The sequence below is a fragment of the Cherax quadricarinatus genome, chromosome 74 (genome assembly GCF_038502225.1).
Source record: "Cherax quadricarinatus isolate ZL_2023a chromosome 74, ASM3850222v1, whole genome shotgun sequence".
In the NCBI taxonomy this organism is placed as follows: domain Eukaryota; kingdom Metazoa; phylum Arthropoda; class Malacostraca; order Decapoda; family Parastacidae; genus Cherax; species Cherax quadricarinatus.
The window spans coordinates 19,318,880-19,341,612 of record NC_091365.1 but is presented as its reverse complement, the minus strand read 5'-3'; the positions used below and the strand labels follow the sequence as shown (position 1 = coordinate 19,341,612).

Genomic DNA, 22,733 nt, shown 5'->3' with positions numbered 1-22,733 from the left:
TACAGAGATCTACAAAATATGTGCAAAATATACACTCATCTCCAGGTGTTCATTAAACAGTTTTTCAGTCGATGCCTTTATTGGATTAAAATTTTGACTCATATTTTAACCATACCACTGGCGGGGTTAGAACCCACGACCAGAGAGTCATAAAACTCCAGACCGACGCGTTAGCCACTGGGCTAATATAAGTCATATCGACTCTCATTTGTTTAAGCTACTTAAAATGACCAACTACGCACTCCTGTGTGTAAACACGAATTCATAGACTCTCAGAGTTGTTATATTCCTGAAAAAATTCTTCCTTTTGCGTAACATTTACCTGAGTCTGGTAAAGTAACTGTCATCATTAGTGAGTCTAATAACCTGGTCAAATGGCTGTATATTGTTATATTTTAAGTAGGAATTTTATATTAATATTTTCCCTTACATGATACATCCAGATAAAAGGAACGAGTTTTGGGTTGTTCTGAGAGTGCCACATGAGTAGTATTGTTAAAGGTCAGAAAGTGAGAGTGCCACATGAGTAGTATTGTTAAAGGTCAGAAAGTGAGAGTGCCACATGAGTAGTATTGTTAAAGGTCAGAAAGTGAGAGTGCCACATGAGTAGTATTGTTAAAGGTCAGAAAGTGAGAGTGCCACATGAGTAGTATTGTTAAAGGTCAGAAAGTGAGAGTGCCACATGAGTAGTATTGTTAAAGGTCAGAAAGTGAGAGTGCCACATGAGTAGTATTGTTAAAGGTCAGAAAGTGAGAGTGCCACATGAGTAGTAGTGTTAAAGGTCAGAAAGTGAGAGTGCCACATGAGTAGTATTGTTAAAGGTCAGAAAGTGAGAGTGCCACATGAGTAGTATTGTTAAAGGTCAGAAAGTGAGAGTGCCACATGAGTAGTATTGTTAAAGGTCAGAAAGTGAGAGTGCCACATGAGTAGTATTGTTAAAGGTCAGAAGTGTTGGTGACGACGGAGATTAAACATTCACATGTGGATCGTCCTCAACCTAACATATACTCACTACTTTGTGTTTCTGTATGTACGTTATACGCTTCTATCCCGTCAAGAAACACTTCTCTATATGAACTCAAGATGTTTGTTTTATTGACTGTTGGATCACTAATGGTAAGTATCATGTGATAAACCCATCCATTACTAAGGGAAATCTTATCTTCCCATCACAAGAACATTGTCAATAACTCTTCATTAAGCACAAATCAAATAGGTAAGTACTTCTCTCTTTAACTACAAATCAAGAAGGAACAAATTATACATGCACTTCTCTGCCCAACCACAAATCAAGCAAGTATTGAACTGTTGAGTATAATGTAAGGGGTTTGTAAAAATTCTCTATAAAAAGTGTCAGCGCTTAAATGGACGCTAATTGAACGGTCAGTGAGACTTGTATTCAACGTGTACAATGGGCGAGAGAGCTGTATGACGTCACTAGTCTAGCAGTGGCTGGGAAGATGTGCTGTAGCAAGGTTGCAGATAAGTAGTGCATGGGTTTTTTTGGATAAATTTTAGACCATAGGTTGTTTTTGGTAAAATTTTTGTACTCTTAAGTTTCCCCTAGCATTGGGCCAGTCCCTGGTATTTATGTAGGGTCTGTGTAAGTTGTGGAGAGTGCGAAAATAATTGATTTTTACCAGCAGGCTGGAAGACGACATTGAAATATGACGATCTACAGGATCCATTAATGTTTTATTCTCCTATAACCTAACTATGACTCTTGTGGGTTTGGCTCTTGGTTTTAATTGTAATAGTAATAATATGGCCTAACTTTGAGCAGCTTGTAAAGGTCTACTGGTATATGGTATTTTTGCAATGGTGTTGTATATATATTGTTTTGTATATGTTTATTTTATAAAGGAGAGTTTATGTGCCCTTCGTGGTAACCAAACCTAAAGTATTGTCCATTTATTTAACATTTTGTGTAGTTACGAAGCATGGCGGCTTAGGACTATTTATTTTCATATATACCCCTAGACAAAGTGTTTTTCCCCTACTTGCATTTATAAGTTTAGATTCAGGTGTAAATTTTAAATTTTAATGAAATTGTAAAAAAAAAAAAAAAACTTGCAAAAGTTGAATTTGAAGAAATTACTGGAAAATATATTTCTTGATGGTCAACAAATTTTCAATGTTGATGTTAACTGGGAGAATTATTTTATTTAATTTAGCTTTGTACGTACATGCCAATTTGCCATTTTTATTTTTTGTCAAATTATGTCCGAAACACACAAAACTAAATGATTTTCACAGAGTATTGTAGAGAATTTCAAATATAATAGAACTACAAAATCCAAATTAAGAAATAGTGAAGATTCGCATTTTTATAGCATTTTTAATTTTCATTATTTCAGTGAACTCTTAAACAGTGTAGGACTTAATGCCTCAGCCGCCGCCACAGTCTTAGTGCTCTTATTTTATAACTTCACATTATTATTATTATTATAATCAAAAAGAAGCACTAAACCTACTAGGGTTATACAGCAGTGTAGGGCAGGAGTGATGCAGGATCTAAGGATACGCAAGGGTGGAGAGGACAACAAAGGTAGAGTTACAGCAGTGTAGGGCAGGAGTGATGCAGGATCTAAGGATACGCAAGGGTGGAGAGGACAACAAAGGTAGAGTTACAGCAGTGTAGGGCAGGAGTGATGCAGGATCTAAGGATACACAAGGGTGGAGAGGACAACAAAGGTAGAGTTACAGCAGTGTAGGGCAGGAGTGATGCAGGATCTAAGGATACACAAGGGTGGAGAGGACAACAAAGGTAGAGTTAGGAAGGGCTGTGAGGAGTGCTAAAGGAAGTGTTATCAAAGTTTGTGCAATAAATTGGTTGCTATCAAAAAGTCAAAGAGAGTGTCAAAGGCGGGGCTGTCAGCAAGGAGGGAGGCGGGGCTGTCAGCAAGGAGGGAGGCGGGGCTATCAGCAAGGAGGGAGGCGGGGCTGTCAGCAAGGAGGGAGGCGGGGCTGTCAGCAAGGAGGGAGGCGGGGCTGTCAGCAAGGAGGGAAGATAAAGTATAATATGGCAAACTGATATTGGAACCTGACGAGTCTCAGAGTGAGACAGGGTGCCTCTCCATAAGATACCTGTGAGTAAGACGGGTGTGTCCGATGTGAAGACAGGAGAGCATAGTCTTCCAACCTCGGCATTGATGATAAGGCCAGAAACCCAAACTTGGCTTGATAGGATGTCATTTGTTTTAAATCATATTGGACCAACAAAGGTTGCGAATATGGCTACAGATTAAAACAAAATAGTCTGAGAATGGAAGACCTCTATATGAAACTAGGAGGTCATGTACTGTGGACAATGTAGCAGAGTCTGCGTGCTCACTGACCTGAACATCAACATGACCAACGACCCAACAGAAAACATCTTTAGTTATGCCGCATTTCCAACAAAAACAAAGTTGTATACAAAGAACTGGGGTATGAGGTGACTCAAATTTTTGAATAGCTTACAAAGCACTTAGGGAGTCTGAGATTACTACAAATGTCGAGGTAGGCACAGATGCAATATGGATAATTTCAATGAGAACTGCATATAATTCACTAAAAATTCTAGCCAAGTCTAATAAATGCCCTCTCACTACACTGCCTGGGAACACTGCTGCAAACCCAAAACTATCAGAGGATTCAGAACCATCAGTGTACACTGCGACGGCATGACAATGAGACCGGAAGTGGTTAAGAAAAAGAGAGCAAGAAGAAACTGTAGGTAATTGGGTTTTCACACACGGCAGTGGGGAAGAACAGACACGAACTGTTGGAACCTCCCAGAGAGGAAGGGAAAAGTTAGATGCTAGATGAACATATCAATGGGGCAAATGAAGAGACGACAAGAGAGAATGAAGACAAAGAAGAGAGTAAACAGGGGTGGTGAACAAATAATGGACTTCTACTATTCCGTTACTATCCTGTATGTAGAAGGATTGTGAATGTCATAAGAGCGGACAAAATATAGGAGACAATGAGCATCGCAGCGATTGTTCAAGGATGGAATATTCGCCTCTGCATATAGGCTCTCGACAGGTGAGGAGCGAAAAGCACCTAGATATAAACGTGGCCCCTGATGATGGATGGGATCAAGTTTTGAGAGACTGATCGTGGCTTCTATCCCCGCCTGTGGTATGGTTTGTTTGCAATTGTGTCATTACGATTTCGTGAGTCATGTTAATGGCTTTGAGGGGACTTGAGCTAGAGTTCGTCACGGCCACGCTAGCCGGAGATTCGTCTGTTAAAACTTGCATTTGTGGTCACAGTGGTGCCTATGCTAACCTTCCTATGGTGTAGAAATATACCTAGTTGGACGAATCTTATTATGGCTAGCTGGTCCAGTGGCTAACGCCACGGTCTGGAGTTTTGAGACTCTCGGATCGCGGGTTATATCCCCGCCCGTAGTATGGTTTGTTTGCAATCGTGTCATTACAATTTCGTGAGTCATATAGCAAAGTCATCAACACAGACTCATGACCAAGTATTAGATGGGAGAACAGATGCTAGATCATTTATTGCAAGAAGAAAAAGAGTGGTGCTAAGGACACATCCCTGAGGGACACCCTTAGCTTGGGCAAAGTCCTGGTAAAGCGAATGATTAACACAAACACGGAAATGTCTTTCAGATAAAAAGTTTTAAGGAAAAATGGCAGATTGCCTCGAAGGCCTAAGGAGTGAGCTTAGGCCAAGATGTTATATTTTCATGTAATGGCATATGCCTTCTGAAGATCAAAAAAAATGGCACTGCGAACATATATATTTAAGCGGAGTAAGGGGTCGATAGTAGAGTGGCCCTTACGAAAGCCATATTGACTAATAACAGAAGAGGTGTCTAAATATCACATCAGACATCAATATACCAGACGTTCCATCACCTTGCAAACTGCACTGGTAAGATCAATGGGACAGTAGAGTGAGCTATCATGCCCTAAAGTACCTGGTTTACGAGAAAGCAGAACAATGGCAAATTTCCTTGCGGCCAAATAAAATTAAAAAGACGTAAGAGGACTGCAAGCGCTGATAGATGTAAATGTTGAAGCAAACGAATATGAACGCCGTCAGGCCCAGCTGCCGATGATCGGCAAGCGGAAAGTGTTGACTCATTATAAGGCTTCACTCATTATAAGGCTTCACTGCTAGAAGAAAAGTCTAAGGGCTATAACTTGGCAGACTTGGAGGAAAGAAATAAGGGACATAGATGGAGCCCCTGAGAGATACGGACAAGATGATTTCCAGTTTCTGTGGCAACTTCATGAGGGTTTGAAATGGTGACACAGGCAACCCTAAGAATGGGAGCTGTGTCCAGAAAGTATTTCCCACTCAGTTTCCATACATTTTTCCAGAATGCACTCATAGAGGAAGCCGAAGTGACGGTAGAAACATAATCCCACCAACAAGTGCGCTTAGTTTCATGGATGACATGGCATGCGACTGCTCTCACCCCCTTAAAATCAAGGAGCCACTTTGTGGTCCTATTGCAACGATATTGGCCCCATGCAGCACGTTTCAAAAGTACTGCACAAGCACAAGCAGGAAACCACCAATGCATGCATTTCTGAGAATGACTGCTCGAGGTTTGACGTATAGAATGCGAAGCCACAGTTAAAACCGAGGTCAAAAATAGGAGTAACAGCTCATCAATAGAAAACGAAGAAGGGTCCTTACTAAAAACAGTTTGACGTGAGTACTGGTCTCAATTTACTCATTCAAATTTCCAACGTGGGCTTCGAAGAGGTCTAGAATACGAATGGGAAGGAGGATAGGAAAATGATCGCTGTCTTGTAAATCTAGGAACACAAAGCAGGTAAATTCATGTGCAGTTGATGAGGAGCAAACTGAGAAATCAATGCTGCAAGAGAGAGACTGAGTGCAAGGGTCAAAATGGGTGGGAGTACCCATGTTTAAAACATGGAGGTGAAGAGAAGTGAGAAGAGTCTCTCACTGATCGCCACGAGTGTCACCGTGAGACCCATCCCCTTCCCCCCCCCCCCCCCCCGAGGAAATGGTGAGCATTAAAATCACCTAATAACAGAAGAGGTGGCAGTAAGGAAGAAACAAAAAATGCAACATCTGGAACTGATAATGCTCGAGGAGAGAAATACAAAGAACAAACCTGAAGCTCATCCTGATTACCCCTAAGGCCTTGAATATCCCACTGTAAAAAAGTCATGATTTACAAAGAAAAGTATACTGGTAACATGAAGCAGTAGGTGTCTACGGACTAGGATGGTTAGTAAAATCTACACGAGGAGGTAGCAGAAGACTAGTAAGCAGCGAAGGACTGGAACACTGAGAAGAAATGAATCGGTTAGGTGGTTTAGGAAGAGGAGTGATGGGAGGTGGATCAGTGTCCATCAATGGCTTTGTCTCCTCGGTATATTAGGAGACAGTTTCAAGAGTTTCGGAGGACAAGGAAGTTGCAGATAGTTCAACATTAGAGATAGAAGGAGGAGGGTTAGTAAAGATTGGAGAGACGATGGAAGTTACCAAAGGGGAGGAGGATGAGAGGTTAGGGTCAACTTGGGAAGAAACTTGGGAAGGGACAGGAGAGGAAGAAACTGGGGAGGGGACAGAAGAGAAGGAAAATGCACGAGTGGGGGGATGAACCTCCACACCCGTAATAGATACAGGGAATACTGGGCACAGAGACTGGAAAGGATAAATGAGAAGAAGTGGTTAAAGGAGATTTGAACTTTGGGGAAGATTTGGACTTTGGAGAAGTAGAGAGGTGAAGGGAAGGTGTAGTTGTGAGAGGTCTTCAAGACATAGATACATTCGAACGAGAAGACGAGTCGGTTTGAGGCGACGAGGTAGGGACCTCAGAGGCCAAAGCTGCAGAAGTTAGAAATGGAGGTTACTGCGGAAGTTGTGAGGTGACCACAGAGGAGATAGTGGGAGTAGGCACAACCGAGGTTGGAGGGCGTTTAGTAATTCGACAATAAAAAAGTCGTGGAAGTTTCCCTTGGAGGCGGAGATGAGAGACTGCCATGGCGTTAGTGAAGCTCTCTTCACTTGTGAACAACGAGAATATGCTGGGTGAGCCTCACTACAATTAAGGCGGGAGGGAGGTAGGCTGCGAGTTGTATTGGCATGGTCGGCAGCACCACAAACTGGGCATTCTGCCATGGACCTGCAATATTTCGCTGGATGGCCAAAATGCCAATAATTTCTACACTGTTGTGCTGTAGGGATGGCCAAAACGCCAGTAATTTCTACACTGTTGTGCTGTAGGGATTAACTCTCGGACTTGTAAACCGAAGACATGGGCTCACTGCAGTCAAAGGTTAAGCAAGTTACATTGCAGAGGAAGCGTCTCCGCCCGCGGGCAGGTAGTACATTAGTCCACTTTGAGAATTGGGAGATTTTGGGGCTCGAGTTGCTGCTTTATGTCAGCATCACATGACCGGAAATCACGTTGAACAATGGTAACCGGCAGAACTGCTATACCACCGCAAGAATTGAAAGAAATGGGTTTTCGAATAGTGACAGGAATATCGTCTATGGAGGTAAGAAGGGAAAGACTGAGCTTGGCCAGTATGTGTACCGTGACAATGCATGCACCACTCTTAAGAGCATAAAATGAAATATTTTGATCAACATGGTGCAGGAGCGCCTTGGTGATACTATGGTCCAGAAAGCTAGACAGTGAGGGTTGTCGGTTGCAGGGTGAAAAGCTTAGTCCATCGTGCACTTTGAAATGTAGTGTAAGGAGAGGGAGTGTCGTGATGGCCTTTTTCTGGGAAGAGTGGAAGGTAATCGTAGCAGTGTCGTCTGTTAATGATCGTGGTCGTTTAGGTGTGGGACCGAAGGTGGTCTGTCCTGAGATAGGTGAAAGATCTGAATATTGTGGCACCGTAGTGGGAGAAACCAGAAACATGGTCAAAGACGTGAGGTCAGATGTATCAAAGGAGTCAGGTGGAATCTCCGTACCAGGAACAGGCAACGAAATGTTACCTGCAGAAATTACTGCGTACACAAATTTTCGCTTGCCTTATTTGGCGATTTTGGCTTAAATAGCAATGTTCTTCTTGCCGAATAAGACAAGCGAAAATTTGTGTATGCAATAATTTCGCAAAAAATCCTTCTGAACCTAACGAAAAAAATACATTTCGTTGTATTTATTATTAAAGCATTGTAAACTTATCTAAAATATAAACCATACCACGGGTGGGGTTTGAACCCGTGGTATGGTTTGTTTGCAATCGTGTCATTACGATTTCTTGAGTCATCTAAAATATATTTAGTTGGATTATGCTAAATTAAATTGCGCTTATTTTAATAAGGTTACATAAGTTTTCTAAGATTCTTTTGGTACAAAATTATTAATTTTTAAATTAACATAAAATATATCTTTAAACATATAAGAGAAAAAATTAGAAATGACTTAATTTTGAGTGAGTTTTTGCTAATTGACCAGTTTTACCTATTCGGCACGACACACCACACACACACACACACACACACACACACACACACACACACACACACACACACACACACACACGCACACGTGCGCGCGCACACACACACACACACACACACACACATCATAGCAGTCACAGAAACAAAACTCGCTGAGATAATAACAGACACAATCTTCCCAACAGGATATCAGATCCTGAGGAAAGATAGAAGGAGTAGAGGGGGAGGAGGGGTTGCACTGCTCATAAAACACCAATGGGGATTTGAGGAAATGGAAGGCATGGACATGATTGGAGAAAGAGACTACATTGTAGGTACAATTCAGTCCGGAGAACATAAAGTAGTCATTGGAGTGATGTATAACCCACCACAGAACTGCAGGAGGCCAAGAGAGGAGTACGAAGAAAACAACAGGGTGATGGTGGACACACTGGCTGAGGTGGCAAGAAGAGCTCACTCGAGCAGAGCAAAGTTACTGGTAATGGGCGATTTCAACAACAGGGAGATCGACTGGGAAAACCTGGAGCCACATGGGGGTCCCGAAACATGGAGAGCAAAGATGATGGATGTGGTACTTGAAAACCTCATGCATCAACATGTCAGGGACACAACCAGAGAGAGAGGGGAGGATGAGCCAGCAAGACTGGATCTTGTGTTCACCCTGAGCAGTTCAGACATCGAGGACATCACTTACGAGAGGCCCCTTGGAGCTAGCGATCATGTGGTTCTGAGTTTTGACTATATAGTAGAGTTACAAGTGGAGAAGGTAACAGGAACTGAAGGGGACAGGCCAAACTATAAAAGGGGGGACTACACAGGTATGAGAAACTTCCTGCAGGAGGTTCAGTGGGACAGAGAAATGGTAGGAAAATCAGTAAACGAGATGATGGAATATGTGGCAACAAAGTGCAAGGAGGCAGAGGAAAGTTTTGTTCCCAAGGGAAACAGAAATAATAGGAAGACCAAGACGAGTCCTTGGTTTACCCGAAGGTGTAGGGAGGCAAAAGCTAAGTGCAACAGAGAATGGAAAAGGTACAGGAGGCATAGGACCCAGGAAAACAAGGAGATTAGTAGAAGAGCCAGAAACGAGTATGCGCAGATAAGGAGGGAGGCCCAGAGACAGTATGAAAACGACATAGCATCGAAAGTCAAATCTGACCCGAAACTGCTGTATAGCCACATTAGGAAGAAGACAACAGTCAAGGACCAGGTGATAAGGCTGAGGAAAGAAGGTGGGGAACTCACAAAAAACGATCAAGAGGTATGTGAGGAGCTCAACACGAGATTTAAGGAAGTATTTACAGTAGAGACAGGAAGGACTCTGGGGGGACAGACCAGATGGGGACACCAACAAGGAATACACCAACAAGTGTTGGACGACATACATACAGATGAGGAGGAGGTGAAGAAACTGCTAAGGGACATCGATACCTCAAAGGCAATGGGACCGGACAACATCTCTCCATGGGTCCTTAGAGAGGGAGCAGATATGTTGTGCGTACCACTTACCACAATCTTCAACACATCCCTGGAAACTGGGCAACTACCTGAGGTATGGAAGACAGCAAATGTAGTTCCCATTTTCAAAAAAGGAGACAGAAAAGAGGCACTAAACTATAGACCTGTGTCATTGACGTGTATAGTATGCAAAATTATGGAGAAGATTATCAGGAGGAGAGTGGTGGAGCACCTGGAACGGAACAGGAGTATAAATGCCAACCAGCACGGATTCACGGAAGGCAAATCCTGTGTCACAAACCTTCTGGAGTTTTATGATAAAATAACAGAAGTAAGACAAGAGAGAGAGGGGTGGGTTGATTGCATCTTCTTGGACTGCAAGAAGGCCTTTGACACAGTTCCTCACAAGAGATTAGTGCAGAAGCTAGAGCATCAGGCGCATATAACAGGAAGGGCACTGCAATGGATCAGAGAATACCTGACAGGGAGGCAACAACGAGTCATGGTACGTAATGATGTATCACAGTGGGCACCTGTGACGAGCGGGGTCCCACAGGGGTCGGTCCTAGGACCAGTGCTATTTTTGGTATATGTGAACGACATGACGGAAGGGTTAGACTCAGAAGTGTCCCTGTTTGCAGATGATGTGAAGTTAATGAGGAGAATTAAATCTGATGAGGACCAGGCAGGACTTCAAAGAGACCTGGACAGACTGGACACCTGGTCCAGCAAATGGCTTCTCGAATTTAATCCTGCCAAATGCAAAGTCATGAAGATAGGGGAAGGGCACAGAAGACCACAGACAGAGTATAGGCTAGGTGGCCAAAGACTGCAAACCTCACTCAAGGAGAAAGATCTTGGGGTGAGTATAACACCGAGCATGTCTCCGGAAGCACACATCAATCAGATAACTGCTGCAGCATATGGGCGCCTGGCAAACCTGAGAACAGCATTCCGACACCTTAGTAAGGAATCATTCAAGACAATGTACACCGTGTATGTCAGGCCCATACTGGAGTATGCAGCACCTGTTTGGAACCCGCACTTGATAAAGCACGTCAAGAAACTAGAGAAAGTACAAAGGTTTGCAACAAGGTTAGTTCCAGAGCTAAGGGGAATGTCCTATGAAGAAAGATTAAGGGAAATCGGCCTGACGACACTGGAGGACAGGAGGGTCAGGGGAGACATGATAACGACATATAAAATACTGCGTGGAATAGACAAGGTGGACAAGGACAGGATGTTCCAGGGAGGGGACACAGAAACAAGAGGCCACAATTGGAAGTTGAAGACACAAATGAGTCAGAGAGATAGTAGGAAGTATTTCTTCAGTCATAGAGTTGTAAGGCAGTGGAATAGCCTAGAAAATGACGTAGTGGAGGCAGGAACCATACACAGTTTTAAGACGAGGTTTGATAAAGCTCATGGAGCGGGGAGAGAGAGGGTCTAGTAGCAACCGGTGAAGAGGCGGGGCCAGGAGCTAGGACTCGACCCCTGCAACCACAAATAGGTGAGTACAAATAGGTGAGTACACACACACACACACACACACACACACACACACACACACACACATGCATGCACATACACACACATGCATGCACATACACACACATGCACGCGCGCGCACACACACACACACACACACACACACACACACACACACACACACACACACACACACACACACACACACACACACACACACACTCGTGGAGGAGTCACGCAGTTTGAGCTCGTGTTTTGGTGATAATTTCTGACTGTGCCATAAGGAATAGAGTGTGGGATATTGGCGTGTGCATGCATAAGAGTGCATATAATCACTTAAGGCCCGAAAAAAAGGAAATATAAGTGATCACAGAAAAGAAAACAAAGGAAATAGTGGCTGATTGTTTAGTGGGGGCCGTTGGAAGGGTGAACGGTTGTGTCAGGCCTAAATAGTGTTGCCATAATAACGCAGTGGGGTATTTTGAAGAATAAGTGCGACTCAAGACTAGGGAGATAAGAGATATGTATAGATGTGTCAGTAAATACAGTGAGTGAGTGAAAAAAATAGAAGAGCTAAAGACTATAGTGCATACAGGAAGTTAGTGGAAAAATTACCGAGAAGCATCAAACATCAACTTCTGGGACAGGACAGACCCGCAACGTTACTCCACTGCCAGCCGCAAGTAATATTCACCTAGTTTGAGTTGCATTGGGTCAATAGTACCTGTCTCTAGCTGGAATTGGGGGTCACTCTCCTCGAGCTATCAGAATTAGAATAAGCAGCATTTACTGGCATTTAATAGAATTTAGAGGTAGCGGCATATAGGCGAAGCCTAGTGTATTTATTTTTGAACGTAATTTTAAACGCATAAGACTAAAGTGGGAACCAAGAGATCGGGTACATATGCAATACACATGTAGTACATACGTGGGAAATAAGGACTGTTTACATAAACATATGCACACACACTAGGTGAGAACAGGCTCTGCTGTTAGGCACTTGAATAGCTGTATTGCAAACACACATGCACACACACACACATGCACACACACACACACATGCACACACACACACATGCACACACACACACATGCACACACACATACACATGTGCACACACACACACACACACACACACACACACACACACACACACACACACACGCACGCACGCACACATATACAGGATTTCACACCTTCCTGTGAAGTGACCCTCTAACCCTTCCTTTCCCCCCCATCTCTCTCCCTCTCCTCTCTTCTCTCTTCCTCTCTCTCTCTCTCTCTCTCTCTCTCTCTCTCCCCCTTTCTATCATCCTCTCTCTCTTCCTCTCTCTCTTCCTCTCTCTCTCTCTCTCTCCCTCTCTCTCTTCCTCTCTTACTCTCTCTCTCTTCCTCTTCTTTTCTCTCTTTCTCTCTTCCCTTGTCATTCCCCCCTCTCTCTTACCTTTTCCCTCTCTCTCACTTTCTCCCCCTTTTTCCCTTCTTTTCCCCTTCTCTCTCTTTCTCTCTCTCACTCTCTCCCCCTTTTTCTTTTTCTCTTTCTCTCACTAAAAAAAAAAAATGGTTGGGACTCGCAGGAATCAGGGATCGGATGACAATGGTACTGGTAGGGAGGAATGGATGGAGGAGCAGTGGAAAAGGATAGAGCAAGAATGGGAGAGAAAATTAGGAGAGCTTTCTGAAAAAAATGGAGAAAGAGCTCTCTGTGAAATGGGAAAAGAGGCTGGAGAAGGAGACGAAGAATTGGGAGGCACAAGTCGAAACTGCAGTAGCCAGGGTAAAGGTCATAGAATTTGAGGTAAACAGGCTGAAGCAAGTCTCAGGGGTAGTGACCAGAGAAGACACACCTTACCAAGCTGAGAGGCTGAACAGGAAGGAAGGAGATATGAATTATGCTAAGGTCATATCAGCCTGCAAAGAAGGGCCAGGGAGTGGAAGGGAAGAGCAGATGGGTGCAGATGGAGAGGGAGATAGGTCGAATGCTGAGGCACAACCCTGCTACCAAGAGCCACTGGAAAAATCAAGGGAGAAAATGACCACATACAGACAGGAACCAGAGTCACAGAGGGAGAGGCAATGGGAGGAGGAAAGGGCAAAATCAGTGATTATCCATGGGCTTCAGGAGAGAGAGGAAAGGACACACACTGAAAGATGGCAGGAAGAAAGAAAGATTGAGAAAATCATCACGGAAATAGGGGGAGAAGACATGGCTGAGATTGTAAATTTTCAGAGAATAGGGGGGTACTTGAAGGGGAGAAACCGACTGATCAAGCTGATTCTCAGGACAAAAACAGTGCGGAACAGGATCCTCCAAGAGAAACCATGGTTGAAAAGCTCGGAAGAGTACAAGAAGGTGTTCCTAGACAGAGACAGAACTCAAACAGAGAGACAGCAGCTGAGGGAGAGGACAAAAAAGCGAAAGGAGCTAGGAAAAGAGACAAGGATGGAACCAGCAGAGGTCAGTCAGAGCAGAACAGAGCAGCAAGGGCAAGCACACACACAACTATCCTCAGAACCCCACAACCTATCACACCATCCCAACACACAATACAATCCATACCCACAGCTTCCACCCAACCCCCAACCATAGAATCCCACAGTATGCTACCAGGTCTCCCACCCCCACAGGCCCCCCAAACCACAGTGTTGGAAAGGAAACTGAAGGTATGGTACACAAATGCTGATGGAATAACAAACAAGTGGGAGGAGTGGCATGAAAGAGTCAAAGAGGCATCACCAGACATCATAGCAATCACAGAAACCAAGCTTACAGGTATGATAACAGATGCCATCTTTCCAGTGGGATACCAGATCCTGAGAAAAGACAGAAGGAACAGGGGGGGTGGAGGAGTGGCATTGGTGATCAAACACAGATGGAATTTTGATGAGCTGGAGAGAGGAGACAGCGGAGAAGAAAGTGATTACATAGCGGGAACGCTTCACTCTGGAGGTCCCAAGGTGATAATTGCAGTGATGTATAACCCACCACAGAACAGCAGGAGGCCAAAGCAAGAGTATGACGAGAGCAATAGAGCGATGGTTGACACACTGGCTGCAGTGGCCAGAAGAGCTCATGTATGCAGGGCAAAGCTCCTGATCATGGGCGACTTTAACCACAAGGAGATCGAATGGGAGAACTTGGAGCCACATGGGGGCCAAGATACATGGAGGGCTAAGATGATGGAGGTGGTACTGGAAAATTTCATGTACCAACACGTAAGGGACACTACAAGAGAGAGAGGAGAGGATGAGCCAGCAAGACTGGACTTAGTATTCACCTTGAGTAGTGCAGATTTTGAGGACATCACATATGAAAGACCCCTTGGGGCCAGCGATCATGTGGTTTTGAGCTTCGAATACACAGTAGAGCTACAAGTGAAGGGGGAAGCAGGAAGGCCAGGACAAATGAAACCAAACTACAGGAAAGGGGACTACACAGGAATGAGGAACTTCCTGAATGAGGTTCAGTGGGACAGAGAACTGGCAGGGAAGCCAGTTAATGAGATGATGGAATATGTAGCAACAATGTGCAAGGAGGCTGAGAAGAGGTTTGTACCCAAGGGTAACAGGAATAATGAAAAAGCCAGGATGAGCCCATGGTTCACCCAAAGATGCAAGGAGGCAAAAACCAAGTGTGCTAGGGAATGGAAGAAATATAGAAGGCAAAGGACCCAGGAGAATAAGGAGAGCAGTCGTAGAGCCAGAAACGAATATGCACAGATAAGAAGGGAGGCCCAACGTCAATATGAAAACGACATAGCAGCAAAAGCCAAATCTGACCCGAAGCTGTTATACAGCCACATCAGGAAGAAAACAACTGTCAAGGACCAGGTAATCAGGCTAAGGAAGGAAGGAGGAGAGACAACAAGAAATGACCGTGAAGTATGTGAGGAACACAACAAGAGATTCAAAGAAGTGTTCACAGAGGAGACAGAAGGGGCTCCAGAAAGACGGAGAGGCGGGGTACACCACAATGTGCTGGACACAGTACACACAACCGAGGAAGAAGTGAAGAGGCTTCTGAGTGAGCTAGATACCTCAAAGGCAATGGGACCAGATAACATCTCTCCATGGGTCCTGAAAGAGGGAGCAGAGGCGCTATGTGTACCCCTAACAACAATATTCAATACATCTATCGAAACAGGGAGATTGCCTGATGCATGGAAGACAGCAAATGTAGTCCCAATCTTTAAAAAAGGAGACAGACATGAAGCACTAAACTACAGACCAGTGTCACTGACATGTATAGCATGCAAAATCATGGAAAAGATTGTCAGGAGAAGAATGGTGGAACATCTACCAGTCCGATGACATTCTTCTCTGCAAATATACAGGGTCTAAAGCCAGCAACAAACAACAAAATACCTTTCATCCGTGGACTGCTTGCAGAGGCAAAGGCAATGTTCGCGGCTTTCACTGAGACCCACATAAAGGATCACTTCGACAACGAAATATGGATCCCAGGATACAACCTATACAGATGTGACAGAGTGAACAGGCAAAAGGGGATGGTTGGCATGTACATTGCAGAGTCACTTGTTTGCACAGAACTGCTAAATGCCTCAAATGATGTAGTGGAAGTTTTAGCAGTAAAGGTCGAGAACCAAAATCTAGTCATTGTGGTAGTCTACAAGCCTCCGGATGCAACATCCCAGCAATTCCAGGAACAGCTGCTAAAAATTGACCACTGTCTGGAAAATCTTCCAGCTCCTGCACCCAACATCTTGCTCCTGGGGGATTTCAACTTAAGGCACCTAAAATGGAGGAATATAGCAAATAATATTGTTGCAGTAATAACACCAGGAGGCAGCTCTGATGAAAACTCACACTCACACGAGCCTTTAAATCTCTGCACAAAGTTCAATTTAAACCAGCAAATAATAGAGCCTACTAGACTGGAGAACACACTAGACCTCATCTTCACTAACAATGATGATCTGATAAGAAATGTCACCATATCAAAAACAATATACTCAGATCACAACATAATTGAGGTTCAGACATGTATGCGTGGAGCCCCAGACCGACATAATGAGACTAGTCACGAGGGAGCATTCACCAAATTCAACTTCAATAACAAAAACATAAAGTGGGACCAAGTAAACCAAGTCCTAACCGATATAAGCTGGGAAGATATACTAAGCAACACAGACCCCAACTTATGCCTAGAACAGATTAACTTGGTGGCACTCGATGTATGCACAAGGCTTATTCCTCTAAGAAAAAGGAGGAGTAGATGTAAAATAGAAAGAGACAGGCGCTCCCTTTACAGGCGACGGAAAAGAATAACAGAGCGGCTAAAAGAGGTCAATATATCTGAAATGCGTAGGGAGACACTGGTCAGAGAAATAGCAAGCATCGAACTTAAGCTAAAGGAATCTTATAGGAGTCAGGAATCGTGGGAAGAACTAAAAGCCATAAATGAAATCGAAAGAAACCCAAAGTATTTCTTCTCCTATGCCAAATCAAAGTCGAGAACAACGTCCAGTATTGGGCCCCTACTTAAACAAGATGGGTCCTACACAGATGACAGCAAGGAAATGAGTGAGCTACTCAAGTCCCAATATGACTCAGTTTTTAGCAAGCCGCTAACCAGACTGAGAGTCGAAGATCAAAATGAATTTTTTATGAGAGAGCCACAAAATTTGGTTAACACAAGCCTATCCGATGTTATCCTAACGCCAAATGACTTCGAACAGGCGATAAATGACATGCGCATGCACTCTGCCCCAGGGCCAGACTCATGGAACTCCGTGTTCATCAAGAACTGCAAGAAGCCCCTATCACGAGCCTTTTCCATCCTATGGAGAGGGAGCATGGACACGGGGGTCGTCCCACAGTTACTAAAAACAACAGACATAGCCCCACTCCACAAAGGGGGCAGTAAAGCAACAGCAAAGAACTACAAACCGATAGCACTAACATCCCATATCATAAAAATCTTTGAAAGGGTCCTAAGAAGCAAGATCACCACCCATCTAGAAACCCATTAGTTACACAACCCAGGGCAACATGGGTTTAGAACAGGTCGCTCCTGTCTGTCTCAACTATTGGATCACTACGACAAGGTCCTAAATGCACTAGAAGATAAAAAGAATGCAGATGTAATATATACAGACTTTGCAAAAGCCTTCGACAAGTGTGACCATGGCGTAATAGCGCACAAAATGCGTGCTAAAGTAATAACAGGAAAAGTCGGTCGATGGATCTATAATTTCCTCACTAACAGAACACAGAGAGTAGTCGTCAACAGAGTAAAGTCCGAGGCAGCTACGGTGAAAAGCTCTGTTCCACAAGGCACAGTACTCGCTCCCATCTTGTTCCTCATCCTCATATCCGACATAGACAAGGATGTCAGCCACAGCACCGTGTCTTCCTTTGCAGATGACACCCGAATCTGCATGACAGTGTCTTCCATTGCAGACACTGCAAGGCTCCAGGCGGACATCAACCGAATCTTTCAGTGGGCTGCAGAAAACAATATGAAGTTCAACGACGAGAAATTTCAATTACTCAGATATGGTAAACATGAGGAAATTAAATCTTCATCAGAGTACAAAACAAATTCTGGCCACAAAATAGAGCGAAACACCAACGTCAAAGACCTGGGAGTGATCATGTCGGAGGATCTCACCTTCAAGGACCATAACATTGTATCAATCGCATCTGCTAGAAAAATGACAGGATGGATAATGAGAACCTTCAAAACTAGGGAGGCCAAGCCCATGATGACACTCTTCAGGTCACTTGTTCTATCTGGGCTGGAATATTGCTGCACACTAACAGCACCTTTCAAGGCAGGTGAAATTGCTGACCTAGAAAATGTACAGAGAACCTTCACGGCGCGTATAACGGAGATAAAACACCTCAATTACTGGGAGCGCTTGAGGTTCCTAAACTGTATTCCCTGGAACGCAGGCGGGAGAGATACATGATTATATACACCTGGAAAATCCTAGAAGGACTAGTACCGAACTTGCACACGAAAATCACTCACTACGAAAGCAAAAGACTTGGCAGACGATGCAACATCCCCCAATGAAAAGCAGGGGTGTCACTAGCACGTTAAGAGACCATACAATAAGTGTCAGGGGCCCGAGACTGTTCAACTGCCTCCCAGCATACATAAGGGGGATTACCAACAGACCCCTGGTAGTCTTCAAGCTGGCACTGGACAAGCACCTAAAGTCGGTTCCTGACCAGCCGGGCTGTGGCTCGTAAACTCCAGGAATGATCTCATCACCAGCAGCCAACATGGTTTCAGAGACGGGAAATCCTGTGTCACAAACCTACTGGAGTTCTATGACATTTACCTGGAGTTTACCTGGAGAGAGTTCCGGGGGTCAACGCCCCCGCGGCCCGGTCTGTGACCAGCAGTAATGGTGACAGCAGTAAGACAAGAGAGAGAGGGGTGGGTGGATTGCATTTTCTTGGACTGCAAGAAGGCGTTTGACACAGTACCACACAAGAGATTAGTGCAAAAACTGGAGGACCAAGCAGGGATAACAGGGAAGGCACTGCAATGGATCAGGGAATACTTGTCAGGAAGACCGCAGCGAGTAATGGTACGTGGCGAGGTGTCAGAGTGGGCACCTGTGACCAGCGGGGTCCCACAGGGGTCAGTCCTAGGACCAGTGCTGTTTCTGGTATTTGTGAACGACATGACGGAAGGAATAAACTCCGAGGTGTCCCTGTTTGCAGATGACGTGAAGTTGATGAGAAGAGTTCATTCGATCGAAGACCAGGCAGAACTACAAAGGGATCTGGACAGGCTGCAGACCTGGTCCAGCAACTGGCTCCTGGAGTTCAATCCCACCAAGTGCAAAGTCATGAGGATTGGGGAAGGGGAAAGAAGACCGCAGACGGAGTACAGTCTAGGGGGCCAGAGACTACAAACATCACTCAAGGAAAAAGATCTTGGGGTGAGTATAACACCAGGCACATCTCCTGAAGCGCACATCAACCAAATAACTGCTGCAGCATATGGGCGCCTAGCAAACCTCAGAACAGCATTCCGACATCTTAATAAGGAATCGTTCAGGACCCTGTACACCGTGTACGTTAGGCCCATATTGGAGAATGCGGCACCAGTTTGGAACCCACACCTAGCCAAGCATGTAAAGAAACTAGAGAAAGTGCAAAGGTTTGCAACAAGACTAGTCCCAGAGTTAAGAGGTATGTCCTATGAGGAGAGGTTAAGGGAAATCAACCTGACGACACTGGAGGACAGGAGAGATAGGGGGGACATGATAACGACATACAAAATACTGAGAGGAATTGACAAGGTGGACAAAGACAGGATGTTCCAGAGACTGGACACAGCAACACGGGGATACAGTTGGAAGCTAAAGACACAGATGAATCAAAGGGATGTTAGGAAGTATTTCTTCAGCCACAGAGTAGTCAGGAAGTGGAATAGTTTGGGAAGCGATGTAGTGGAGGCAGGATCCATACATAGCTTTAAGCAGAGGTACGATAAAGCTCATGGTTCAGGGAGAGTGACCTAGTAGCGACCAGTGAAGAGGCGGGGCCAGGAGCTTGGACTCGACCCCTGCAACCTCAACTAGGTGAGTACACACACACACACACACACACACACACACACACACACACACACACACACACACATTATATACACCCAGACGATGCAACAAAAGAAGCATTAGATACAGTGGAAAAGTGACATAACAGGGAATGTATGAAGAGAATTTAATGATATGTATATTTGTGTTAATTAATATCATAAAAATATAGCTATAATATAGTTTGGTTAACATAATGTTATTGTGAATCATATACACGAAATATTGCAAATTTTCTTTACAATATAATTATCTAGTATAGATCAAGTCTCTCATAAACACCGTCCATCATTTGACAGAATTATAATAACAATGAACTTGTCATAAAGATATATTCCTTACAAAGTATTCTGCCACTTTTTAAAAACATTTTTACGATTTTATGATCATGGACGTGTTATTCGAACTGTAGTTAATTAAAGTCTGTATTCCAAAATTTGCATTTACTGAGATAAACAGAAAGTGCCAACAGATCATTTTTCATTTATTCACCATAGTTGTTGCAGACTGTGTTCATTTTTTCATGAATCACCTTCAACTCCTACTTGTTTACTCTTTTATTTAATTTATAATTTAATTTTGTTTACTTTTTATTATTTTATTTTTTATTAACACACTGGCCGATTCCCACCAAGGCAGGGTGGCCCGAAAAAGAAAAACTTTCACCATCATTCACTCCATCACTGTCTTGCCAGAAGGGTGCTTTACACTACAGTTTTTAAACTGTAACATTAACACCCCTCCTTCAGAGTGCAGGCACTGTACTTCCCATCTCCAGGACTCAAGTCCGGCCTGCCGGTTTCCCTGAATCCCTTCATAAATGTTACTTTGCTCACACTCCAACAGCACGTCAAGTATTAAAAACCATGTCTCCATTCACTGCTATCAAACACGCTCACGCATGCCCGCTGGAAGTCCAAGCCCCTCGCACACAAAACCTCCTTTACCCCCTCTCCAACCTTTCCTAGGCCGACCCCTACCCCGAATTCCTTCCACTACAGACTGATACACTCTTGAAGTCATTCTGTTTCGCTCCATTCTCTCTACATGTCCGAACCACCTCAACAACCCTTCCTCAGCCCTCTGGACAACAGTTTTGGTAATCCCGCACCTTCTCCTAACTTCCAAACTACGAATTCTCTGCATTATATTCACACCACACATTGCCCTCAGACATGACATCTCCACTGCCTCCAGTCTTCTCCTCGCTGCAACATTCATCACCCATGCTTCACACTCATATATGACCGTTGGTAAAACTATACTATCATACATTCCCCTCTTTGCCTCCAAGGACAAAGTTCTTTGCCTCCACAGGCTCCTAAGTGCACCGCTCACCCTTTTCCCCTCATCAGTTCTATGAGTCACCTCATCTTTCATAGACCCATCCGCTGACACGTCCATTTTTTTCACAAAGGTTGAAACCTGACCCATCACTGAGAGACTAAGATCTAAATCTTCATCTCTGAGGGACTAAGATCTAAATCTTCATCTCTGAGGAACTAAGATCTAAATCTTCATCTCTGAGGGACTAAGATCTAAATCTTCATCTCTGAGGGACTAAGATCTAAATCTTCATCTCTGAGGGACTAAGATCTAAATCTTCATCTCTGAGGGACTAAGATCTAAATCTTCATCTCTGAGGGACTAAGATCTAAATCTACAAAGTGTATTATAATAATTGTATAAAAACGCTCGATATAAAATGTCAGTTTACGGGATTTGTTCTGAATCCGGACGCGTATTATTCCTGAAGAGTAGCCAGGACAGGACAGGAGTCGGAGAGGCGTGTTCATTATTAGTCAGTACGAGATCAGCGGCAGCTGGGACAAATCGTTATGGTTTGGTGTTGGTGTAAGTAGGTGGGAGTGAGTTTAGGGAATTTAGGCCTTGGGTTATTTTATTGCTGTTATGCTTTCACGATTTTCCTTTAAGGCCTTAGGCTCAGTAGCCGGCAGGAAAAGGAAGGGGGGTGTCATAAAGCCTCCCTGTTTATATATTTTGTATTATCCACTAGTAGCAGTGTGCTAGTGAGCTAATGTGTATTTCGTAATGGTGAATTGGTGTGTGATTTTGGACTTTTGTATGCTGTATATGTAAGTTTACTATTAATATATATATATATATATATATATATATATATATATATATATATATATATATATATATATATATATATATATATATATATATATATATATATATATATATATATATATATATATATTGTAAAGGTGAGTTTTTGTGTCCTTCCTAATAATATACTGACCATTTAAATTTATGCTTTATAATTTATGAGAAGGAACAAGTTTGGTCCTTGTTTAATTTATGTGGGGTAAATTAAATGCCCCAAGACTAGGCAGGTTATTTACCCTTAGGAACCAGGACTTATATTTACGTTACGCAGTAAAAAGCGTAACAGAGGGGTAAGACATCTAGGGGAACCAAAGGTGTGTGGGGAATGACAAGCGTTCTGTGGAGAGTTAGGTAAAAGTTCTTGGGAAAGAGGCACGAATTCTGGAGAGAAAGGCAAGAGACGCACTTGTTTAGGTAAGCTACTCACCATATACCCAGGTTGGGGAATGCTGGTCCCCAGTCCCAGCTAAAGGAAGCTTGCATCTTGCGGATGTGGTTGGCATGGCACACTCCCTTGTAAGCATCATCCACACACTTGGGGGGCACCACGTAGTCGGCAGCCTGGGCCTCGTACTGCCTCGCTGCATACTCCACGGGAGACTCAAACTCTACTTGCAGCGTGTTATCTTCAGACTCCTTAAAAAATGTAA

General features: G+C 43.8%; 1 protein-coding gene across 1 annotated transcript in view; it reads right to left on the bottom strand.

Moving 5' to 3' along the window:
- Positions 1–22,733, bottom strand: part of LOC128700225 (beta-mannosidase) — a 143,161-nt gene that overhangs the window by 83,191 nt on the left and 37,237 nt on the right. The window contains 1 exon segment of the mRNA XM_070100814.1: positions 22,511–22,719. Within this exon segment, the coding sequence (XP_069956915.1) occupies positions 22,511–22,719 (209 nt within the window).